Source organism: Pithys albifrons, chromosome 5 (assembly GCF_047495875.1).
Source record: "Pithys albifrons albifrons isolate INPA30051 chromosome 5, PitAlb_v1, whole genome shotgun sequence".
Lineage (NCBI taxonomy): Eukaryota > Metazoa > Chordata > Aves > Passeriformes > Thamnophilidae > Pithys > Pithys albifrons.
This window is the reverse complement of record NC_092462.1, coordinates 52,654,671-52,675,289: the sequence shown is the minus strand read 5'-3', so window position 1 is coordinate 52,675,289 and position 20,619 is coordinate 52,654,671. Positions and strand designations below refer to the sequence as shown.

General features: G+C 37.8%; 1 protein-coding gene across 6 annotated transcripts in view; it reads left to right on the top strand.

Annotated features, from left to right (window-relative positions):
• Nucleotides 1–20,619, top strand: part of TBC1D1 (TBC1 domain family member 1) — a 111,055-nt gene that overhangs the window by 78,051 nt on the left and 12,385 nt on the right. For 3 of the 6 annotated variants that reach the window (XM_071556647.1, XM_071556648.1, XM_071556653.1), the window contains 5 exons: nt 1,174–1,293; nt 2,437–2,576; nt 11,501–11,686; nt 14,992–15,153; nt 16,934–17,092. In XM_071556647.1, coding sequence (XP_071412748.1) covers nt 1,174–1,293; nt 2,437–2,576; nt 11,501–11,686; nt 14,992–15,153; nt 16,934–17,092 — 767 coding nt within the window. The remainder of the gene's footprint in view (nt 1–1,173; nt 1,294–2,436; nt 2,577–11,500; nt 11,687–14,991; nt 15,154–16,933; nt 17,093–20,619) is intronic. The other 3 variants (XM_071556650.1, XM_071556652.1, XM_071556651.1) reach the window with 1 other exon arrangement.

Sequence of the window (20,619 nt, the reverse complement as noted above, 5' to 3'; positions counted from 1 at the left end):
ACCTTCTCCTTCCCTTTCCCTGTTCTTTAAGGATATATCATATTGAATATCTAAGCAACAAGACTGAAAATGGAAATCGATAGGGATATCAAATGGGTTAATGAGCTTAAATCAATAAAGTCAAGGTTCCCAAGTTGACTGTATTCTGCACATGGAATTACCATGTAATTGTGATGGATCTACAATGTGATTGTAAGTGAACCCTTTTGCAGGGCACCCCATGCTACAGCTTTAACTTCTTTATCTCCATACCAGCTACTAAAGAACCTACTTCACTTTGTACTGGTGATTATCCCAGAGTATCCCCCCACCATCCGATTCACATATTCAGGAAACAGATCTAAATGCCATCCAGATATATTGTTATGGTTTATCAGAAGCAATTGTTTCTTAAACTTACTTTTTCAGGAGTAAATTCTCCTACTTGCATGGTTTTGTGTACTCTTCGGAGGAAAGGTCTTCTAGTATTATCAACCAAATAGTTTTCTGTATTTTCATTCCATACAAAAACTTTTCACTATCTGAGTTGTTCTTATTTCCTTCTATTAACCTTCTTCTGAATATGTTTGCGACTTGTTATTTTAAAAGACCAGAAGACGGTTGGTGAAATTTGATTAGCGCTCCTGTCTGTTGCATAAATAAAGCCACAATCTTGAATGATTAGTCAGAAGCCTCAGCTTTTAACTGAAAAGTTCCAAGCTTGTCTGAATAAAACCCTGTTAATGCTTTACAAATTTTTTTTTGCCAAAGTCTTATCTCTCATTTGCCAGCAAAAGGTAATTAGTGTCAGCTTTTACTAACCTTTTCCACCAAACTTCATGGAAAGTAATGGGAACTGATATTTAAGTAAATGTGCAATGGTAAAGTTGGCATCAGTTATTATTAGATTAAAGGAATTTATTTGAAACATGCACTAAAAATCTTGGGATATAGCAAAGAATAATTACTTAACTGGAAGTACATTATATATATTGGAACATTTTAGTTTGCCCAAACAAATATGTATTTCAAAGTAGCACTTTGTTACCAGTTTCAGTTTTTACTTTGGCTGATATTCAGGCCATCAGGAATTTAGCTGCTTTTTATTTGAAACTTAGAAATGTGTATTATTTTTATTCTGTGGATTTTACACTTCTTTATTCTAAACTATACTTTTCCCAACTGCACTCTCAGCATCTCCTACCGTACTGCCTTAAGGAAAAAGCTTCATTCTTCCTCTTCTGTGCCAAATTTCTTAAAATTTCTGGCTCCTGTAGATGAAAATAACACCTCTGACTTTAGGAGCACAACAAGGTAGGGTTCTTTCTTAAAGCCTGGAGGTAAAACTGTATTTTCAAAGGTTTCTTTGTCTGAAATATTTCAAATGCTTCTTGCATTTGTAAATGTGATGTATGCAACTGTTCACTTGTGTGTATTCTGCATGTAATTGCTGTCAAAAGGATGAAGCAGAACTTAGCCATTTTTGATGTTGCAATGGCCATGCAACTTCCACCTATGTACTCCTGTGATTATTCCTGACAAAGGACAGTTTTCAGTTAAGAGAATATACAGGATTCATCCTGAGCAATGTTAGTGTCCTCAAACTGGGTGGAGAGGATGACCTGTAAGATGCTCCTGCCTGTTGCCTGCCAGAGCTATTTGAATTTCATTTTTCCCTTTCAGCTTCATCAAAGACTCACACAACCATTTAGCCAATGACTGGAATAAAGCAATGAATAGCTTAGAGTTGTAACAGGTGAAAGTTATTAGTAGGATTTTTAATAGGTAAACAACATTGCTCTTCACTATTTCATTTAACCTTCTGAATAAAAACCTCTGTATGGAGTTTGTGAATTACATCAAAGGAGTAATATCCAAGGCTCCTGAACACTGTTAACAAGTTTGTTGAGTATTTCAGAGGTAGACTTGTGAACACAGAGGTTAAAAGTTTTGGTCCAAATCTGTGTTGGGAAGAAATGCATTGCATACCCAGTTCACAGAAGGTTGGAAGTATAGTTCGTGTTTATAAAGCTCCTTCATGTGTGCTGATAAAAGTCATCTGCAAGTCTTTGTGTTTCCTGTGAATATTTGATAGATTTTGTGGATGGCACATAAATAGTATAGCAGTAAAGCCACATCATTTTGTATGTCTTTAATATGCTGTGATTACTACAATGCTGCAAAGAAAAGTGAAAATTAATTAAAACTGCAGAAAGCAAATTGCACAGAGCTGCCAGCCCATTTATGAACCTCATTGATGTTTGCAGCCTTGTATAAGCTTGTTGCCACAAAGCAGGCTTCACCTACTTAACACCAAGAGCTTGCCCCAGCATGTGCACAGCACACTGCACTCCTTAGCTGGTGGTTCCTCTTACTGTTTTCACTGAAAGCTGTATCACTATTACTACCAGATTCAGGTAACCTACTCACAAGCTGCCCTATGTTCTGCAATTTTAGTGACTATGAATCCAAACACAGCCAGCAGGCCATTGATGCAGACAGCCCTGTAAGGACTCGAAGGCATTCGTGGAGGCAGCAGATATTCCTGCGAGTGGCAACCCCTCAGAAAGCATGTGATTCTCCCAGCCGATATGATGGTAAAGTCTATATTTATTTGCTTCCATGAACTTGTTAGTGTATGTAGTCTGTGAAGGGGGAATCATTTTGTCTACTGAATGGACGTATTTGCCTGGTGTCCTGTCTGAACTGTCACTGCAGTTTCCCACTTGCTTTTTTGTCATGTCAACCTCATCAGCTCTTTACTTTTCAGCTTCATATGTAACATTGTTCCTATTGTGTCACATTAACTAGCCGGAGAAGTTTTTATGTGTACTATTTTAATGAGATATGGGAAAGAAAATGTATCACCAGTACTGCTGTGAAGAAAAGATGATGCTTCTATTTCATCTTTCCATGCTGGAGTATAGAACTATGTAGTAGAAAAACCTAAGCCTCACAGAAGGAATTAGATTTCTTTTATGACCTCCACTGAGTTCTGTATTGCAGACTGAATTTGTCCTCATGTGTGCTGCTCCAGTCTATGACACTGGCCACGTGAGTCATAGTTATCCACTGTTCTCATATTTATTTCCTGAAATTCTATAGTGATGAAGAATCACAGACTAGAGGAAAATCACTGCACATGAGCATGCAGATGCATCATTTTATGCATCCCACTTCATGTAAGACAGATAGTACATCATATGCTGAGACCAAGATTGCCTGAGAAAAGCTTGTAGGTAATGACATCTGTCCCACTGAAGTTTGAATTTCATAGCATGAGCTCTGCAAGCTCTAACTTCTGACTGATCTCTAAGGTCATTGTGTAAGAAATAAAAAGTGTAACTGAACAGGAAGGAATAGTACATTATAGTAAATGCAGTAAAACGTAGCCATCCTAATTTCACTGAGATGCTCTTCTTGCATCTTCAAGTGAGACGTTGCTTAACTGGACACAGCACATAACAGAATTGTTTCTGTTATTAATGCACTGCTTGCAAAAGAGTTTGACTGACAGTGAGGTAAGCTGTATATGGACACAGGTGCCTCTCAAATTCAGTGTACTTCAAAGTGAAGTGATTTCAAGAGCTTGGTGTGTAAACTTACATGTGAAATGCTCTCATGTACTTACAGGCATGTGAAGGGCCTGTTCAACCTCAGCTACTGGCTGAAACTACTGTTTTTACAGGTTTGATGCATCCCTTTGTGACTGGAAATAGCCTTACTTATTTTTGAAAGCCACAAAACCTTCCCATATTAAATAGGAAAAAAAAACACACCTAAATTGCCTATCCAAGCATTTCCTCTGGGACATAATAGCAGCAAGATAAAATCTTAACAACCTACAGCTGGGTAAGCAGAATAGTTAGAGAAACAAGTGTGTCCAAAATGGAAAACAGGATGTGCTATAAATAGGAGGAGTAATTTAAAACATTCGGTCTTTTTCTTCAGTTATTTTCTTTTTCTGTGTTCGTTTCAGTACACATATTCAATTTATGAACAGAAGGAAAAAACTCAGTGTTAGGATGTTGGGCTTTTTCAAATTATAACAAATACTGTCCCATGTACAGGCCCTTCTCTGTCCACCTCCTTCTTGTTGGTGCTGCCACTTTTCCTTCCCCCACTGTTTTTCTCTGCTTCTGTATATAACTTTAAAATTAAGCCCATCAGAGAGCTATTACACAATTTGCTGCCTGGCAGGACAGCCAGGTGATTTCTGGTGAGCCTGAAGGTGAGGCTGATCTCCAGTTTGAAGATCTGAAAAGGATTTTCTGCATGGGTGAGATGGTCTGTAGAGACTTTTAATTCTTTACAGCCGGAAGCTGGAGAATGGAGTGCTAAATTATGCTAACTCTATTGCGGCAAGCCACAGCTCACATTACCCAACCTCTTCTGCCGTTAGCCACTCCCGTGGAATGGCTGTGATGCTGCGGGTGGTGTGGAGCACCAGGGGGCAGCAGTTTCTCCCACCGCAACCTCGAGGCACAGTGTCTCGTCGTCGGATATTTTTCTTTTGTATATATTGTATAATGACTGTTTAGTCCTGCAGAGTGGAAAGATGGAAAAAGGGGAGCAGAGTTCACTCACAAAATGAATCACACTTCGATCTGTTACAATATTACATTTCTTTTGAAATAAGATTTTTGTTATTCTCTTTTTCTAAATCTCTGTCTCTCTTTCTCACTGTCTTAAACATTCTAACTAATGAACGTGTTTCTTCAGTTATTTGATTTTTGCCTTTATACCTCCCCACTCCACTTTCAGGCAGATGTTCCTGCTTCTGTAGCATCACTTTAACAAGAGCCACGTTCTTTGGCTATGAAAAGGGTCTAAGACTTTTTAGTTCTTTGTTCACTGCTAAAAAGGTGAAGAGAACAGCTCAGTCATCATTTTAAACCAGCTAAAGCAGACACACTCAAGCCCCATGATTTTCAATTGGATTGAATTTTCTAGCCCTACTCAGAGTATTACACAAGCAGGAAGGGGCAGGTGTCTGGAAGAAGGTGAGTGCTCTTACCCTGCTTGAGAACAGGACACACTTAAATCACTGTAGACTGATTAGGAAACTTCACCTTGCACTGCAGTGCAGCAAGATATTCACATACGTTTATTCGGCATTTACAAATTTCTGTGTAGTGGACAATTTTCACTACAGTTTTCACATACTGACTGTTTAGAATTGGTCATAGTAGGAGAACTGTTTTGCAGATTGTCAGAAACTCCCAGTAGTCACGTGCTACATTTGAAGAGGGTGTGTGTGAATAGTTTGTAAAGTAAATGGTGGAGCTTTCTTGTTGAGGGATGTGTGTTGGAAGTAGGCAGCAAGATATGTGTAGCAGCGGTGCCAGTTTTAGATTGGAGAATGGATGATTTGTTTTGAGGTGGGCTGCTGTGTGTAGGAGTTACCTGTTGAACAGGGAAAGAAATTGCAGTTCAGAAGAATGAGATGCTTGGCATTACTTAGAGCAGTACTCCGAAAATAGATTCAGACAAAAAAAAAAAAAAAAGGAACTTTAGCCAAAAGAACTACATAGTATTTCACAGCAGAAAAAAAAATACTTTTATAGCATACAAGTATCTCTGTGCAGGAAAATGAACTTGATTCATTAATTAAAATTAATTGGGTTTCGGTCTCTGACAGATAGGGGTAGCAAGCCGTTAAATCCTAAGTGCCTAAGGAAAGTGTGGATTTGAAGAACTCTTATTCTTGAAACCAGCTGTAGTTAGCACCTACCTGTCTGATTATGTGCTTATGGTGAGGGTCTTATCTATTGGTTCTTCAGGCAAATTTTTAAAAAATAATTTTGTAATAGAGTTGCAAGTATTGTAACTGTTGCTTTAGCATTCTGTGCTTAGAATATTTATGGTGTGTAAATTATTTGTAATGTATTTGCCAATACTGTTTTAATAGTGCTTTTTAAGCAACAAAATAATTATTAATTAACTAATTACTAGTTTTTCTAATCCCGTAATAAATCACGTTGGTTAGAATTGATTACTCAGTTCTGTTCCTTTCAAAGCAAATATGTGCTCATAATCTTGATTTGCAGAACAGGAGCTTGGCTATAACTAGTAAGTATACATTTCATGTTTGATGGCCTCTGTGCCCATTTGATATCAGGACATTTGTTTCTCAGGCCTTGATAATGTTAGTAAATGAGATTAATTTGGAGGTAGTGATAACTTTTTAAGAAGTCCATCTTTCAGAGCTGGTTTTAATCAACAGTATTGAAATACACAGTTTTTCAAGAATTCCTCATTCAGTCATTGCTTTAAGTTGTACGTCAGACTAGAAGAACTTGTTGCTTCTTGTGATTCTGTATTTGAAGCTTTCTGGTAATAGAAGGCTCCTGGTCGTATTACCACATTTGGTTATGAAGTTAAATATTTCAGACATCTGTGTAAAATAATAGGACTATTATATCATTGGTTGTAGAAGTTTGCAGTTCCTCTCTAATTCTGTACCATGTATGAAATAAGGCTTTGCACTACCTAAATGGAAGATCTGAAGAGAACTAAGGATGTTGATGTCTTTTCTTTTGGCAGTTGCATCTTACATGACTGTGAGGATTCTCTTGTTAGTTTACCAAGCTGAATGGTGTAAGGTTTGAAATGCAACAAAGGAAAATAATTTAATGCAGTAAATAAAATGGTTAATGAATTCTTCTGTCCACACTCTTACCATATCTTGTCTGGTTTCTTAACTGTGAAGAGCAGATGTGACTCGTAAGCCCAGCATGCAGAGAGCCATGTGTAAACAACTCTATAGTGAGGGTGGTGGTAATGCATCACTATTGAGCCTCCTCCCTATTAGCCTGTCCTTTCTATTTGAAGTCCTGCAGTTTCTCGTCAAAGATGATTCTTATTATCTAACTTTTGGTAGTTGAGGTTGGTTAGACTAAGCACTTCTGAAAGAATGTTTTTAAAATTCAGGCTTTTAGGTGGGTTTGTCACTTCTGTTATTTTTTTACTTTGTGTGTGTGGTTTCTCTTAGTGGGTTTCCTTTTTTCTTTCTTGTTTTTGGAAAGCCTTGTTTAATACTGAGGTTGAAAATAAATTGATAAATTATTTTTCCCTAGTAAATTACAAATGAAATTTCCCTATTCATATGACTACTGGTCAGATATCTCTTTTAATTCCTACTGCAATCAGTCATCAATTTTCCATGTACCAACCTGCTTTAGTGTGGTCCCTGGTAGTAATACACTTTCTTCCTAACCTTTTGTACTTTGTTTTGTGTGTTATCTTTGCACATAAGAGTTTTGTATAATGCATTTGTTGATCCTAGTGGAGTGTTGGGGTACTCTGGACCTTAGGATTGAAGCACTGGCATGGAAGCCAACAGCTTCATAAATAAATGATTGGATATAAATGAATGAATCTCCTGTCAAAATTACATCTCAGTCCATTGTTCCTATTGGCCTTGTTAATTTTTGGGGGTATTATAAGCGGTTGAAGCATAAGAGGAGTGCTTCTGAGGTATTTGTGCAATGTTTCCACCTGGTTCATGAGCAGTGTCATCTGCTGTTCATTATCTTGGAGAAGTTCTCACAAGCCCAGGAAAGCTGGTGACTCTTCCAAATAAGTATTTCTTAAGGAATATTAGTTTGGACCTGCAGACTTGTAGAATTGCATTGTGCAGAAGAGGAGTTCTGAATGGTAGTCCAAGTATGAACCTCAAGTGGAAAATAACCTGCATATTGATAAAATATATTAATAGTTATAGAGTCAACTTGCCAAATCCTGAACCATAAAGAATAAGTGTGGTGGCTTGTATAGGAGTACCTACAATAGTAGAATTTTATATGAAAGCTGCAGGAAAGGAGGTAATATATTTGAAAGAGGTACAGGTCAAACATGGAATAGGAGGCAACAAATGCTGACTAGGCTGGCAGATGAGCAGAGAATCAGTCTTTCAGTGTGCGCTGAAGTGTTCAGATCCTGTTTAAGTGCACTTACTAATCTCATGAAAGTTCTGAAGGCTGCGCATTGCTTGGATTTTAACACGTGGCTGTTTGGTTCAGTGGAATGTGAGCTCCTAGTTAGGTTCAGTTGAATTGCTCTGCTATTTATCTTTGCCTTCTCTGCTATCCTCCAGATCACTTGTGCATAACAATGTAATATTCAGTTTGTTGTTACAGTGGTTCTGCTCTTCTCTGTTCTGGATCTGGAAGCTGAGTGTATTCATGGACATGCATTAGTGTTGACTTACCAAATTGTTTTACTTTGCTTTGAGGGATTACCTTCACATTCCACCTTCTCCCCCTCCTCTACTGGCCAAACAGCTGATGCAACTCTGCAGACTTCCTACAGGCCACCTGAGCAGTTAAACAGGTTCATTCTGCACTCTGTAAATCCTGCCTCTTGCTGCCTGCAGACAGGAGGGAAGGCAGGTTTTCAGTGGGTTGCACTTTATCAGAGTAGACTTTAGACTTCCTGTTAAATGTCCACATGTGAGAAGAAGAAGAAAAGATAGAAAAGGAGCTGCCATTTGGAAAGCAAAATCAAGCGTAATACTCTTCACAGAGGAATCAGAGGTAGCGTTGGTAATCATAATTGTTCGGGTTATAGAATTTTGTGACTTCTCTGTTTTCTTTTGTAGCCTTAATTATTATTTCTTTTATTGAATACTGATCTTATCAGATTAGTCAGTAACAGATGAGAAATTTTCAGCCTAAATGGAAGCCGAACCATAGTCTTCAGTAATTAATGCTTTACAGCAGTTCAGGTGTTGCCACTGGTTGATCACTGCAGGACGATAAGTGAGTAACATCACTGATAAACTTCTTAATTTGGTACTTTGAGACCATTCCATAAAATTGGTACTGAGGAAGCAGGATGCATCCATTAAAGGCAGAAATATTTTAGGTGTGTTTAATCCCTTTCCATGCATGTGTTTTGCCAGCCAGTTTTTTTGGAGTTTGGGTCTTTTTTTTTTTTTGCATGTAAATAGCCATAAACTATATCTTTACATAGTCTGTTATTTTCTAACATATACATAAAAAAAGAATCACATCCTCTCAGCGATATCTAGATGTGTGAGGATGAGAAAAGATTTGTTCCCCCCCTCCCCCCCCCCCCCAAGATATACATGCTTTCTATATTGGATGTTATGAGAATATGAATATAAGGCACGAATAGACCATGGATAGTCTACAATAGATAAGGGTTTTCCTATCTGGATCACTTTTAGGTTTTGCACTGATGTTTGGTGACTATTTTTGTTGATTGCTCTTTCTTATGGCATCATTATTTTATGCAGCCTTAGAGGAAATGAAAATTTGCTCAAGGACTGTCTTTTGATTTCTTTATGCTTATTATTTTATTCAAGCAAATTAAGGGAGTTCTACCAGCATTATCTTTAAAAGCATTTCCCTTATAATGTTACTTAATATGCACTAAGGAAAATTGGGATCAAAGCTACTATATGTAGAAATTCTACATAAAAATGTACCGAACATTGTTGACAGTATAATATGTGCATCAAAACCAGCAATCAAATCAAAATAATTTTCCTTTCATTGTCAATAAAAGTTGAGAATTACTGAGTGTGTGTACCTTCTCTACCTGCTGACCTTTACCTAAATCTCTTTTATAATTGCAGATCTTAACCCAGAGAAGTCTTTCAATTTACCTGTAAAGAAAAAGATTTGTTTCCCCATTTCTCTTAAGGGATATAATCCAGTTCCTCATTGTATTGATATTGTTCATAACCAGCTGTATTTCTGAGTGCATCTGTCAGGTTTTCCTACTTTCTTTACAACAAATGGTGATCACCACTGAAGTGTCAAATATTTGACCTTTGCCTAATTCTCATTCACATGATGTTCTTTGAAATGCTATAGATACAAGAAGTATAAGTATCCACACTTATATCCAGAGTGCAAATTTGTAAATGTTTAAATTGTTCTGCTAGTTGAAAATGTTGCATTTATTTATATATATATATATGTTTTAGCTCTTGACTTTACTGTGGTGACAAGCAAATAAAGGTTGTATAAGGAAACAGATGGTATGTGGACCCACCCTACTTCTCTGTAACTCTTTGAGAGGAAAAGATTGACAGTGACAAAACATAAAAATGCAGAAGCCGACAGCTGTGAACATTTCCATTCTTAGTCATCTGAGCTCAGTGTGAGTGCCTTCAAACAAACAAGAAAAGAATAGCTGCATATGAACCATGTGAGTCAATATATAGTGTCATTCTGAGCAGAATTTGAAGAGGTGAAAGTCTTCCTATTTTCTTAGTTCTGAATAGGTGAGATAATGTGTGTGTCTTTATTTCAAAATCTTTATCACTATGCTGTGCAGTGGTAAAGAAATGGAGTACTAAGCTACCATCAGAATAATTGCTTCAGGGATTCCTCCTCTTTAGGAGCTGTTTGAAATAGCGCACACAGATGTACTTGTCCTTGGCTCGAGAGGCTGGGGAATGGTTTTTGTTGCACTAACTTTAAAGTCTTTCCTTACATATATACCTCAGGGAACTGTTTCACAGCCACTCTATTTGGGTGAAGAAGTGCTGTTGCAATGCCCTTCCATTTGGGATTTGGTAGGAAGAGATCAGTTGTTTTGACCATTCATTTTAGAGTTGGTGAATTAAGTAATTTTTTTTATAGATGTAGGTTATATCAAAGATTACTTAGCTTTCAGAGAAATTGTATAAAACAATAAAAGTAAGTGATGCTACAGCAGGTATTAAAAAAACAAAGTATAACACCTTATGCTTCTTACATTGATTACTTGATTTAAAACAATGTTGTATACCCTTTCCCTATAAAGAAATTATTTTTCAATTTGCCTGAAATTTATTTAATATTCACTTTCTTTAGTAGTGTTTTCAGTCTTTTTAAAGTTCCCTTGCACGCTTGACAAAACTATACATTTTGTGGTAGACCAGCTGATGCTAAAAGAAAAAGTACAGAAGGTTATGATATGGTTAAAAGGAGAAGTGAAAACAAATATGTCTTAAGTGCCTGTCTCCCTTTCCACCTATTTACTTTAAGAACTGGTAATCATTCCATTGTATGGCTGTAGGTGGTGGTGTGTTTGTGCAGCTAAGGGTGTGTGCTTTCTTTGTTAAACACATTTTAGAGATTATTCTTCAAATTATGTGGGTGTTAGATTTGATTTTTGTCTGCTAATTGAGTCATGCCAGGTTTCAGCTGTAGGTTAAGTTTTTGTAATTTCTCAGACTTGCCTTTTTCTTTTGGTTTTCTGCTTGAAAACTGTTTGCTGTGGTCATGGTATGTAGTTTATCAATGATTTATCAAGTTATAGAAAAACTTTTCTAGGCTTTGGCCCATATAATTCTTTTAAATCTGCTTGAAACTGTCTCTTGGGTAACCTTGCTTGGTATTGCTACCTGTTATATATGTGTGTGTGTGTGTGTGTGTGTGTGTGTGTATGAGTTTATGTATATATGTAGATGTATTCAGTCTTTCATATTGTGTCCTTTCATTCACCTGGTCATGACAACTAAGTAGTTCACATAGTTCACAACAGCTTCTCTTTTTTAAAGATTATTGTGAACTGGGAGAACTTCCACCAAGATCCCCATTGGAACCAGTGTGTGAAGATGGCCCCTTTGGGCCAGTGAAAGAAGAAAGGAAACGGACACCCCACGAGCTTCGTGAGCTCTGGAAGAAAGCGATTATTCAGCAGATACTGCTCCTCAGAATGGAGAAAGAAAACCAAAAGTTACAAGGTTGGTGAAGTTCTTGATTACACTCTACTGCAATACAAGTTCACCTTTTGGTTTGCTCTGTGGCCTTGGCAGTGGACTGCACCAAACTTTAATGAAACATTTTAGGAGCATCCGAGTAAATCAGATCAGCAACATCTCCCTTGGCACTCATTAATGTAGGTGAAAATTGACACTTACTGGTTTTTATCACTGCACCATATTACTTGTTTACTTGATCTTAAAGTGATACTCTTTTTTTTGTCATGGCTGAGGGCTTTTAGGCTGGTATCTAGCAGATCTCACAAGGAATTCAGCACAATCACTATCATGAACTGAATTCTTTTCTACATTCATGTCCATAGGTCCTTGTTAAGTACAACATCCTTGTGATGTTGTGTGTAGCCAGTCTTGAGGCTGAATGGAAGTTCAGGCTGTGGACTTGAACCTGTGGGTGCTTACAGTAGTGCCCGCACTGTGCAGGCAACGTTTGCATAGAGTAGTTCTGACTTAGATCAGTCCAAAGGGCAGGGAAAAAGCATTTTAGAAACCATAATTTGCAGTTGTTCTTAACCACAAGTTTTCTGTAGATGAATTAGCTGCAACAAATCTGTTTTGGTGGCAGTTTTTACACATAAAAGCAGCTGCATACAGAATCACAAGTGATTGCCCTTGAGATCTTCTGTTTTGAAGAGATGCATGATGAGGACAGAAATGTTTATCTGGCTGATTTTAGATGTTCAGGAAGAGTGGGCACCTGGACCCTCAGAAGGGGAGGTGTGTATGTGTGTGTGTGGCTCGGCTTCGCGAACGAAGATTTGGGAAGGGCTGTCCCCACGTGGGTGTGCCCTTCCAGCCTGCACAGTGGATTTTAGGTGAGGCTCAGCGTGCAAGGTACCTGGCATGAAAATGCCAATTTTTCTTTGCCTTTGTGTAAACTTGAGGAAGGATTGACTTTCAAGAACAACTATGTAGAGAGAGGGCCCAGCTGCATGAAAAGGTCAGTACACTAAACATGAAATCCTACTTTACGCTTGGGCTAAGACTCCTAGCTGGAAAGAGAAAACCCCTCTCGGACATTGGATATGGCCTGTCAAAACACTTAGCCTGGCAGTATAGCTCTTGTTTCAACTCTGCTATCTGAAGAACACCTGACACCTGAGCTTCCTAAGAACCCCACAGGTGTTCCCAGGAAATATACTACTTTCTGTAGCTTTTTTTCTGGCATGTAGAAATAAATTTTCTCTGTTTTGTGTATTTATACTCCTGATTGTTTTTAATTTCTCTTGTATTCAAATTATCTGAACATACAGCCTACAGTCAAGTTTTTGTCAATTAATATCCATTAATATCTACATACACTTTAACAAGTTTAACTAGCTGCTCCAATTTTGTCTGCCTAAAAGAAAAAAAATTAAAACCATCATAGAAACATAAAGATGAGCATGTCTAAAAAGCTAGTTAATGAATGAATGAGGGAGGCATTGGCACGACTGAAGACCCAGACTGGGCAGTACGCCCTGTGGAGTGAGGAAGTTGTCCTATGTAGCTGCTGCATGAAGAGCTCAGATGGTGAGACAGTACTTGAAAACAACAGATGACTGTGCTTCAGTGAGCACAGCATCTTTACTGGTAGGACTTATGTCTGATATGAGGAATTCAGTGTCATAATCTAAATAATCTTGTTGATAAAGGTGTATTCTCACCTCAGTCCTCATGTGTCACTCCCACTATCACATTTTTGCATATAGCATAAGGCATAAGAAGATTGAATAAAGCGGAAAAGTCTTGAAAACACTGCAAAGTTGCCAAGAACCAAAAGACACTTGTTTGCATAAGATGAAAATTGAAAGATTTATCTGAGTTTTTCCTATATTTAAATACAATTTTTAATTATCTTCATACAAGATGAAATTTAAGTAAAATTTTTAATTATCTTCATATAATACCACCTGTGTTTTAAGTTTTTTTTAATATTCTGATTTATAATTACATTGTATTTGACCTGACAAAAATGTGAAGTCAACAAATAGTTTAGATAGACAGAATCACTTGCAGTGTGGACACACAGCTATAATAACATTGAGTGCTTGTACGTACACGGATCTCACTGAATTCAAAATGAAACAGTATGAGGTCCAGAATTTGCAAACACTTAAATAATCTCATAATTCATATGAGTGCCCTCAGTGAATGAAGTCATTTGCATGTTAAAGCAACTACAGGATGAGGACATACAGTTCCAAATATAAACAGTTCTTTCCTTTTTCAGTTTTTAAAATCTAGACGCTTGTTTAGCCAGTAGGAGTACAGGACAAAATAACCCTCTGTGACTCTCAGAATTCAATGATCTAAAAAACCTTAATTGCAGATCTGGATCTCAGAACAAGTTGTGTTTAGTGCGTTGATAGCGTTATTATGCACAATGTAAATTTCAGGTGATCTTTAACTATTTAGTAAATTTATATTAAAGGAGTTGAATGTGCAAACAATGGAGAGTTAAATTTACAAAAGATAATATACCATCATTTTAACCTAGGTTGTCTAAAGAGCGAAATGCATAGGAGTGTCATTTTGTGAGTTTGTACTGTGAAATCATCAAAAGTAGCAGCAGGCTTATGATGTATGGCTGAATGTCCTCAAAATAAGAGTATATTGTCAGCATTATAGTAATGCATTGTCACAACAAAGAAATGCTGTGAATGAATCATGGCAAATTAATTTAAAAATATGATCATTTTATTATATGCTATTTCATAAAGTTTCAAATTGTGTTATTTGTTGAAGTATTAGAACCTTTTCAGACTTTTTTGAACTTTTGTTCTACTCATTTTTGCAAGTTGAGAGCTGTTCTTTTCCTGTCTTGTGTGTTGACTCCTCAGCTACATTACAGCCTAGTTAAAAAATTAAAATACATATTTTATTAAATTCTCCATAAATTTCCCACAGTTTATGTCACTCTGTAGTGCTCTCCTTGTGGCTTCATCTTAGTTTCCTTGTAACATTTTCTTTCAGCATTTTATGCTTTTAGGAATAGATGACCGACTTATTTCATTGCATTTGAATTCCACTTTTTTTTCTCCTCTTCTCTTTTTTCAGTCTTATGTCCTGCACAAATTCATCCACTGTCACAAAAGATGCTTTATTATTTAGTTTACATGAATACCATTACTAAGCCATTTTTTCTAGGTACATTTTAGTACTAAAATGCCCCCATAGAAACAAAACATAAAAGCTTTACCATATTCATAAGAAGTTGTAAGTTAAATTAATCCATTTTACAAATAGTAAATAATACTTACTGCTACATTCATGATATCACTTCCCAGCTTCAGAAAACAATTTGCAGAATAGACGTCTGAAACTTGACTATGAAGAAATCACACCATGCTTAAAAGATGTAACTTTGATTTGGGAAAAAATGTTGAGTACACCTGGAAGGTCAAAAATTAAATTTGATGTGGAAAAAATACACTCTGCTGTTGCACAAGGTAAGCACTGTTTGTTATTCTGAGTTGTTGAAATGCATGTAAATTGCATTAGAAAAGAACAGGGTGACCACTTAACCCCTCCTTATAACCAGAGTCTCAATAATGCTGTTCCTCAGGCTGCTGACTAAACAGGTAACCATCACGGTTATGTGAATGCAAGTACCAATCCCTTCCAAGGGTAGCTGCAGTTGTATTACTGGAGCTGTAATATTCATTTTTTAATAATATTTGTCCTTACAGGAGAGTTGTACAGTACCTCAATGTATTACAATTGTTGCAGTCTGATTTTATAAATAACAAGTTATTGTTAAAGAAAAAAAAGCCTGGATAATGCCAAAGAAATGACTGTGTGAATAACCAAAGAAGCTCTCTGCACTATTATCTGGAAATTCTGTGTACCATTCTGGATACCATGTCTGCATACAAACAGCATACATGGGTATCTCTGAGGAACTGCCTTTTCTCTGAGTTTAACAACACTTGTTAACAGCAAGCACCACTTACAGTCTTCCTCATAACTGCAGAGCTCAGCAACCAGCCCCTTTCTCCACTGCATCAAAAGTAATAAAACCTAAGGATATTTTTTAAATATTCTAAGAAATTGGATTATTGCTCACTGTTATTTGTGCCATGGTTAGTCCCAAACGACCATAGCTGAGCACTGTGTGTAGCTGATGGTGAAGATGGCTACTCCAAGGAGCTTTTTATAGTTCTATACAAAGCTTTCCAACATGTAAAGGAAGTGTCAAGAATTAACCACTATCAGAAGTTTAGTATCTTAAATATTGCACCTGACTATATGCTATTATACAAGCAAGTTAAACCAAGTTGTCCATTTAAGATGACTAGGTAAGTCTGTTTCTAATATTAAATCCGAATATGTTTTGTTTTCTTTCCATGTAAGTTATATGCTTGAGTTTTGATTTTTCCTATTCTTACTGTCCTCCATATGTTACATGTATGCCAAAAGAAAAAAGCAGTCCAAAACCCTTCAAGCCATAAGATACTTCAAACTGTAATATCTGGTTTCAGCATATCATGGATTAGACAGAATGCTTAGCCGAAGAACAATGTATTGATTCCTTGTGTAGTTTATTTAATAGTGCCAGTCTTGTGCTGAATTAACTATACTCTCAGAGCTTTACATACAGATAAAAATGAAGGCTATCATTACCTGTATGAAAGTTATGTAGCATTATCCCTTTTTGTGGAGAAATAAATTCCAGCTTTAAAATATTTTTATACATACCAGTCATTGAGCAAACCAATAGCAAAAGTAGAAGTACAATACTTGATATCTGATTATCTCCCTTGTGTTGTAGTCTCTAGATCACATCTCCTTTAACCCTGTTTATACTTTTGGTATGTCTGCATCCCACCTTTCTAAAGCTTGCTCCTAACAACAGAGTCAGTGCTGTATTAGTGAAAAGCGGGAGTTAGTTCTATTGCAGTGCTTTATTGTGTACTTTACATGGGAAAATAGCATATAACTTTTTAGGGGCAAGTGTTGCAATTCTTGATGCCTCTTCTAATACTTCTCAGGTAACTCATAATGTCTCTGTCTTAAATCTCTCCTGTTAAGGTGCTGATGTCTTTTATTGGTTGAAGAAATGTAAGCACTGTAGTTTGATCTGCTTCTGTGGTTCACTGGAGGTAGCAGATAGGCATCTGCTTGCCTATCTAGCAGATATGGATCTTCAGTTCCTCGATCCTGTTAGCTCAACTATAGCTGAACACAGTAAGAGTACAAATTACTGGTTTAATTACTTTCTTCCCGTAGGAGTACCCCGTCACCACCGTGGGGAGATATGGAAGTTTCTAGCAGAGCAATACCATCTTAAACATCACTTTCCAAGTAAACAACAACCAAAGGACACACCTTATAAAGAACTCCTAAAACAATTAACTTCCCAACAGCATGCAATACTTATTGACCTAGGTAAGTACAGTGATGGTCTGAAATTAAAACAGGGGGTTTAAGATCTCTGGAAACTATTTAAATTAAAGAAGCTAACACATAAAAAGCCTTTCACCATTTAATAATTGGTTGTTGATAAGATCTGGTTTTCATCTGGTGTAACTGAGAAACCAGGAGCTGATGTTTTTCCAAGAAGATCCCAGCTCTTGTGTGTGAGATAATTCCACACTAAACTCAGTGTTCATTATGCTCTTCCCAAATAAAGACAAAAAATAAATAATGCCTTGCAGAGCATGGTAGAACTGTTTGTGGTTTGGGTCTGCAAAGTTGTGAGGGGCAATTTCAGAAGTCTTTAATCACTAAGTTTGATTAAATGAATTTGCCATGAAAAACTCCATCAAGAGAAGTTATGCACTGCAAGTAGCCAAATCTCACATGATAGAAGGATAAAAGTTTTTGGGAAAAACTGTGCTTAGCCTGATCTGAATGCTTAATACTTACTGCATTTTTTAACCTTTGTTTTTTCTGTAAACCAGTAGTACAGAGTTTTCCCATCATAATTCTGCTTTTTATAACTACTCAAACAATATTTGAGCATTTTTCATTGCAAATGACTCTACCCCTTTCTTGCCTGTTGAGGGATCACCTATCCCCAGAGCTGTCTGGGAGCACCCAATTGCTAAAAATTACTTAGTCTGCAGGCTGTTTTGAGGAGGTACTGGAACTGTGAGAAGATTTGTCAAGTTTAGATGGGGACCTAAGATTTATATAGTAAAAAGAGTGTTTTCTCCTTTTTTGCAACACTTGGTAAAGTGAGTCAAAATACCAAGTGCCAGGTGAAATCTTTTGGTTTTGAGAGAGACATTTATATGCAACCAGAGATCATTCACTAGCAAGTACCTATCGGTCCAGCATACCTGGTGTTGATAGCCCTGCCACAGAAGGTTGGGATTTTGTTCTGAATTGTTCAGTAAGGGGTGAACAGTTCTGTGCTGGGTTGGTGAATTGAACACCTTCAGCAGAGGAGAAGAGGGTGGGATGACTCCTGAACAGTAAGGGGCACAGTCAGTCTGAGCTTGGTTGTCTCACACAGCAAACTGTGGCTTACTGGCTCAACAAGCTGTTCATATTTTCTCCCTGGCTGTGCACACAAATACTTTCCTATCTTAGCCGTGTGCTCTTCTTGTAGAAACAAATGAGTGCATGTGTCGGCAAATTGGTAACTTCACGGTGGTTTTCATGCAAGTGAATTTGCCAGCGTGCTATTTGCCAGCCCCTCATGAGCTGAGGGAAAGACTGAGCCCTGTCATTACAGCAAGATGAAGTTAGGAAACTGAGGACTGCCCTTTGATTCACATTGAAATAGAGCTGTGCTGCATGTTAACAGACACCATAACTATATAGGCAGCCAGAAGGAATTTGCATGTTATGACTTGTGTTCCTTCAGGCTATCAGAAGCATTTTCTCTTAGATCTTTTAAGATTGTCATGTTTGAAAACCTTTGCCAAATTAGGCTAAACAGGTCTTGCTAACACAGTATGAGCCGAAGTTGTAATAGTGTTGCTCACACTTAGTTGAACTGTTGCATCTTCAGCTGTAAGTAGTGCATCCTGAGAATGAGGCCAGCACTGTGCTTGAGGATGCAGAGGTAAGATACAGCTGCCCAGTTTACATGTCATGGTGCTATTCCATCACATGGACCAAGAAAAAAGCCACAATTCCCTAAAGACTTTTATATGTATTTATTTTGCGAGCCCACCTGCACAACCACTGCGGTCACAGGGAATTTCAGGTCCTGAAGTCACATTCAGTAAATGATTTCTGCTCTCAATATGGTAAACTGACTTCTAAATACTATCACTATAGGAAACCACCCATCATTGGGTATTTGCTGAACACTGTAGAAAATAATGTTTTGTTTTATTACATTTTAAAAAATAAAGTACTAGGTACTTATTTTCTCATTCTGCAGTCTGGAGGTATCACTGTTCATTTAGAGTCTCTTTTAAGCAAGGACAGAGATTTTACTCCAAAATAAAAGCTAAAATTCTTAGTTAGGTCAACACGAGGGCACTCAGGAACAAATCAGTTCTGCTTCTCCTCCATTTTCTGGTTTTTAGAACTCCTTCACGTTTTTATTCCTGCTCAGCTTGTAACTTTTCTTCATGACTTATATGAAAGAAGCCTTGCTGTGTGAGTGAGGCAGGTCTGCCTTTAGACTGTGCTGTAGTAACTTGTCATTCAAGCAAAGGAACACAAGCTCCTTGTTTGAAAGCTAGAAATATTTCTGTAACACCCTGGCCAGGCAGACCTCAGAACTGAAGGCCATGTCCCATGTGACAGGCTAAAGCAGCTACCAAATGGCAGAAGGACTCTGCCCCAGGCTTTGTCTTCTTGAAACAGGAGCTCTGATATTATCTGGCAGCACAACAGCATTCCAGAAGCTAAAGGGTGGGGTGATACTTAATAAGTGGGCAGACAAAAATCAAGCTCCACTTAATACTAGAACAAAAGAGGTATTCAGATTTTTCTCTGTTGTGGTATTTCACAGAGAAAGTCTGATAGGTGGAGGGTTTTCTCCTAAAAGTGAAAAATTCCCTTTTGGAAAAGCTTTATAAAGTTTTATAAAGGTGAAGTCCTTAATGTCTTTGTTCACAGAATCATGGAGTGGTTGAGATTGGAAGGAAGCTTTTGAGATCATCTAGTCCAGACCCCCCTGCTCAAACCAAGGTCTGCTCAGGCTGCCCAATATCATGTTTCCTCAGACTTTAAATATGTCTATAGATTGAGACTCCACAACCTCTTTGGGCAGCCTGTGTCTGGCCACCCTTAAAATTAAAAAAAGTGTTTTGTAATGATAGGTGGAATGCCCTGTATTTCAATTTGTGCCCATTGCCTCATGTTCTGTCAGTGAGCACTACTAGGAAGAGCTTGGTTCCTTCTTCATTCCCTCCCACTGAGTATGTGCACACTGATAACATCCCCCTGAGCCTTTTCTCCTTCAGACTGAACAGTCCCAGTTCTCTAAGCCTTTCTTCATAGGAGAAGTGCTGCAGTTCATCATCTTAGTGGCCTTTTGCTGGACTGTCTCCAGTACAGCCATATCTCTCTTGTACTGCGTAGCTCAGAATTGGACACAGAATTCCAGATGTGCTCTCTCCAGTGCTGAGCAGAAGGGGTGGATCACCTGCCTCCAACTGCTGGCAATACTCCTAATGAAGCCCAGGATGCCATTAACCTTCTTTGCTGCAAGAGCAGATTGCTGGCTCCTGTTCAACTTGGCGACCACCAGGACCCTCGGGTCCTTTTCTGCAAAGCTGTTTTCCAGATGGGCAGCCTCCACAGAACACTGGTGCATGAGGTTGTTCCTCCCCAGGTGCAGGATTTTTGCACTTACATTTTTTGAACTTTGTAAAGTTCCTGTCTGCCCTCTGAATTGCAGCAGTATATCTGTCACTCCAACCAGTTTTCTATCATCTGCAAACCTGCTGAGAGTGGGCTCTGCCCTATTGTCCAAGTCATTAATGACCCTCCCTAATCAGGGATCA